Source organism: Grammomys surdaster, unplaced genomic scaffold (genome assembly GCF_004785775.1).
Source record: "Grammomys surdaster isolate TR1022 unplaced genomic scaffold, NIH_TR_1.0 126271, whole genome shotgun sequence".
Classification (NCBI taxonomy): Eukaryota; Metazoa; Chordata; class Mammalia; order Rodentia; family Muridae; genus Grammomys; species Grammomys surdaster.
In genome coordinates, this window is record NW_021621071.1 from 7570868 (window position 1) to 7576052 (window position 5185).

General features: G+C 46.3%; 1 protein-coding gene across 1 annotated transcript in view; it reads right to left on the reverse strand.

The window, feature by feature from the left end:
• Positions 1-1241: 1241 nt before the first annotated feature.
• The window catches only part of Slc35e3 (solute carrier family 35 member E3), a 13117-nt gene continuing 9173 nt past the window's right edge, over positions 1242-5185 (reverse strand). The window contains exon 5 of the mRNA XM_028759049.1: positions 1242-3735. Within this exon, the coding sequence (XP_028614882.1) occupies positions 3549-3735 (187 nt within the window). The 3' untranslated portion in view covers positions 1242-3548. The remainder of the gene's footprint in view (positions 3736-5185) is intronic.

The window sequence follows — 5185 nt, forward strand, 5'->3', positions numbered from 1 at the left end:
ACTAGTGAGACAGCACAGAACACACACACAATATCCATAAGAGCATGCCCAAGGCTGCAGATAACTAACCTAACCCTTAATAGGCTTCTTCCCTTTACAACCCAGAAGAGGCAGCCAGCAAGCAAACACCAGGTAGCAGCAATGTCACTAGACAGCCCTGACTAGGTCTAGCATTCTGTATATAGATCAGGCTGGCTTCCAACTCAAGGAACCAGATTCCCTTGCCTCTGAGTGCAGTGATTAAAGGAGTGTACACCCACACCTGACTCCTTCAGGTTATCTTAACGATTTCTGTTTTCCTTGGGCATGCGTGAATGTACTTACTGATGTGTGCAGAATTAGAGGAAGCCGGTAGGTGTCCTGTCATGCTGCCTTGTTCCTGAGAGACCTCTCACAGACACTGAAGCTAGACTGGACCCATCAAGCCCTGGGGATCCTGCCTCTCCTTCCCACACAGTACTGGGTTTAAGGGTTTCCACAGTTGCACTTAGCTTCTATTTTTTAAAGTTTTATGTGTATGTCCAGGCTGGATGGCACATGCCTTTAAGGGGGCAGAGATCTCTGAGTTCAAGGCCAGCCTGGTCTACATGGCTGTTCTGCCTGCATGTCTGTCTCTGTACCACTTGCATAACTGGTACCTGTTGAGCAGGAAAGGATGTCCATCTCCTGGAACTGGAGTGATAGAGGCTTAAGAGCTGTCATGCGGGCGCTGGGAATCAAAGCAGGTTCTCAGGAAGAGCAGCCTGGGCACTTACCTATGAGCTATCTCTCCAGTACCCCATGCCTGTTTCCTCCCCCACCCCCTTTTAATGTAGGTGCTAGGAACTCAGACTCAAGTTGTTCTCATGCTTGGGCAGCCAAATATTTTAACCCACCGAAGCATCTTCCTATGACCCCCGCCCCCCATTAGTTGACAAGGGACTTGGAATTTGGCTGCATCTGAGCTGTGGGTTAGCAAGCAGTACAGACCAGCACTTCCACACACACAGATGCCCGCTTTCCTTATGGGCTCTAATGAAGTGAGAAGTGAGAACAAGGGATCCTTAGCGTTTATAGCAAGAGTTGAAGTTTAGTCATTTGACATAGGATAAAAAACTACATCCAGTTCCATTGGCGACAAAAAGACAGTGCTATCTAGTGCCTGTCATTGTGCTTGTTTCATGGAATCGGTGTTTTCCTCAGGAATTTAATTTTCAACTAGATGACAGTCTTCATGGTGCAAAAAACTGCTTCTCAGCCTGCAGGGTTCTCATAGTACAGTTTATTCATGTATGTAAACACACCTTGACTCATCTTGCTTCCACTCTCCCTCATCCCTACTGACACCAGACATTTATTATACCCCACACACCTAACTTTTCAGACCACCCGTCCCCAGGCCTCACCTACACCTAAGACTTGTACCCAGCACAAATCAACTCAGGTGTTCCTAACTCACAGAAACCTGATGATCTCTATGCTGGAATCCTTTTCATCAGCTTCTGGGAAACTGTTAAACATTAATCTAAACATACATAGAAAATGTTTCTTGAGCAGAATACCAAAGGTCTATAATGGTACAGACAGCATGTTCTGTAGTTCTTGGCATAATCACATGACTCTGTAAACCGAGGAGGACAATATTTAAAACAAATATTCACGGAAGCACATGGACACAACACACACTGCCATTCTCCAGAATACACATTTAATGTGGCTTTGTACTTTAAATGGGCCAGGAAAAAAAAAACCTAAAACAGGCACATTTCCTGTCCCCTTAATAGAATCTCAGTATGCAATTCAGGCTGACCTGGGAGTCTGTGTGGTCCATGGACAGGGAACTTCTAGCCCCGACTCAGCTGCCCAAATCTTGGGATCTAGGAGTGTGTCTCCCCCGCTAGCCTGTTTCCTGATTACTTGAAAACGTTTTGTTTTGGCAGTGCTGGGGATACAACCCAGGCTTTTTTATTTGGTTAAAAAAAAAAAACCTAAAAACTACGACTACCAACAAAAAACCCTAGTATATTAAAAGTTACTTCTCTCTGTGAAAAAAAAAATTCAAAATATAATTTATTACCACAAGACATGGCTTTGTCATAAGCTGTTTTCTCACAAAAAGTGTACGTTTAGAAAAAGTTATTATTTCAAGAGATCTGACTCTTCTGAGGTCATCCATCAGTGGCTGCTTTTAATGGCGAAATGTCAATCTACTTGAAGGCAGACACACATTCACTTTGTAATTAAATACCCAGCACCCTCTTCCTTGGAGACCCATGTGTCCTGTCTGCATCTCAATTAAAAATATTTCTCAGTTCCTCTGAAACCTCACACAAAGCTAGTTTCCTACCTCTCTATCGTATCTTTCCTATTTTTTTCACCAAGTTTCCGCCTAGAATTTGGACAGCTTTTGCTCCAATTTGCCCCATAAAAACGGAAGGCATAATTCAGTTCGGTTCCCAGTACCATACTCCCCACTGCTGCTTCAGTATGTGGGGGGCAGGGAGCGTTGAGGGAAGCCGTATTAGAAATCACTGACATGAAATGACTAAGCAAGCTGGGAAGGCAGTTACCAGGACAAAAGGGACCCACCTGTGAGTGCTAGGCAGGTATTCTATTACTGGGCTATACCCGCTGGCCCTAGAAGACTTTCCTTTGAGCTGTTTAATCATGGGTTTTCATTTGACTCCATATATAGTATCTAGAACTCCCCGAAGGCCCAAAGCCACTAGGAGACCAGTGAGACCGTCATCCCACCAACACTGCTCCTTACAGACACTCCCTCTGGCTCAGGTAGAGCCTGTGCTGTTGAGCCGGCTTTGGCTCAAGCAGTCCCGCCTGTCTAACGGGGAAGAACGTCCTGTATCAATTGTCCACTGAAAAAGTGAAACTTTCAGAGTTGTAATTTGTCTCATGATCATGTCTATGACAGCTTGCTTTCTATAAATATTTCGGTTCCACAGTGAAATTGTAAAGAAGCTAAGGGCTTAGCCGGAGTGGTGGGGTTAAAAGCCAGTTTGGTCTAGGTGGAGAATTCCAGACCAGTCGGGGCTACACAGTGAGATCCAGTCACAAAACAACTATGATCACCACCCTGTCTGGACAACAAAGAACTTCCCGATGGGAAGGCATGGGTGAGCTGGCAGTAGTTGTCGTGCCCTTCCCTGGGAGATCATGGACACGGACAACCACGGTATAGCTGCAGCACCGGAGTGCTCTGTCATTCCAGTGGAACCGAACTCTCCTGTACTTCGGCTGGCAGAATGAAGCATCTTATATGCAGTCTCTAGCATTTCTTTGACGGTGCTGGAGTTTGAGGCCGGGGTCTCACGCGTGCGAGGCAAACACTGTACCACCAAGTGCCAGCTCCAGGTTCGTAAAGTCTTTGAAAAGAAGCCTGAAGCATTTTGGTTTTAAAAAATTAAATCGATAAAAGGTACTAGAAAACTCACTCTCTGTGAAGAAAATACCTCTTGTACGTCACTGACTGAATTCCGCAGGGAGCTTTTCCAGACGTACACATCTGTCATTTCTCATCCTTACGATTCCACTTTTCTCTTCTCCGCCAAAGCTCAGGGCCGTTGGACCAGCTTACTCTTACTGCCTTCCTGTTCGCTGAGTTTAAAGTGGGTGTAGGTGAGGATACCGAACAGCGTGCATAAGATGCCGAGCCCTTGGTTTACCGACAGTGGATCCTTAAATAAGATGTATCCTCCGCAGAGGGTGATGCAGAACTTGAAGTGTCCGAACATGTTGTAGCTGAGGTGTTCAGGTAAGGAGACAAAGGAGCAAATAGCTAGACATGAGGGACACCACACATACACATGCCAGTGCGTGCACCGCAACAGTGACCTGTGGCTGGAAAGAACTTCACACAACATGGACTCAACGGCTGCCATGCGCTTACAGAACAGACACTTGGGAACATGCTGGGCACGTCGCATGGTCTTAGCAACTGACTAATGTGAAAATGGTGACACTGCATTAAAACTGTGTGTGTACATGAGTGTGACGTCACAGACGCCAGAAGAGAGTGCTGAGTTCCCTGCAGTTGGAATGACAGGCAGTTATGACCATCGGGAGAGGGTGATTGGAACCAAGCTCAGGTCTGTAGGAGCAGGGTGTACTCTTGACTGTGGAGCCTGCTCTCCAGCCCAGCCCTGTACTTATTCTTTCCTGTTGGACCTAAGCTACATATATATATACACTCCAAAGACAAGAGACTGCCTCGAGTGTCCCTGGTGACCTCAAAGAGGCAGCACAGGGGGAGAAAGGCGTGTACAGCGAGGTACAGTGGAGACACTTAGCACAGGAGTTTATGGGTCTAAGATGGATGGCATTCCTAATAACTGTCACTGGCAATGAGCTGACATGTGCCAGGTGCCAGGGAGCTGACTCGAAGAAAACGTCCAGTATGCCTAAGATTAGGTGGGCAAGGGAGAGAGGAGCCAGACAGGGAGCACCACCACACCAGCCGCTCTGTTAGATGCTCTTCCATGAGCACCCCGCCGCCCTCCACTGCTTCCCAGTCTCCCCATTTCTCAACGGTGGAGGCTCAGACCCTTTAATAAGTTTAAAAAAACACTGACTTTATATGGTTGTGTGCGTGTGCATTGTGTGTGTATGTGCATGTGCGCATGCACACGCAAAGGCACAAGTATGGGTCAGAGGTCAACTTATGGACCCACCATGTGGCCCCAGGGACGGAAATCAGGTCAGGCTTGGTGGAAGGCACACCTGCTGAGTCATCTCAGCAGAGCAACTGCAGTAGCCAAATGATGGAGGCGTTCAAGTGCTGGCAGGCCAAACAAAGCAGACCTTAGAGAACTCCAAAGTTCAGGCTGTAATCTAATATACCGCTGGCAATTCATTACTGGGCTAAAGTGTTTTGCCAAGTCATTGTTTGTATAAAAAAAAAAAAGACTCAAACCATACACAGAGACCTCAGAAATTATTCTCTTGCCATATATTATACATAATCATTTTTAAAATCTAAACTAATACTGTTTTACTCTTCAGATGCATGCTACAAATCTACGTGTCCGTCTCCCTAGAAGCAGCTACCACTTTCTCTATGCGTCAGATTCTCTGCCTCTGCCTATTAAAGATGACCTTGTGTCTGCCTTGTACAGTTGATGTGGATCAAGAAGGAACACCTGCAGAGATTCTAGACTACAGCAGGCACCATCGTGCTAACTGTAAGCTATAG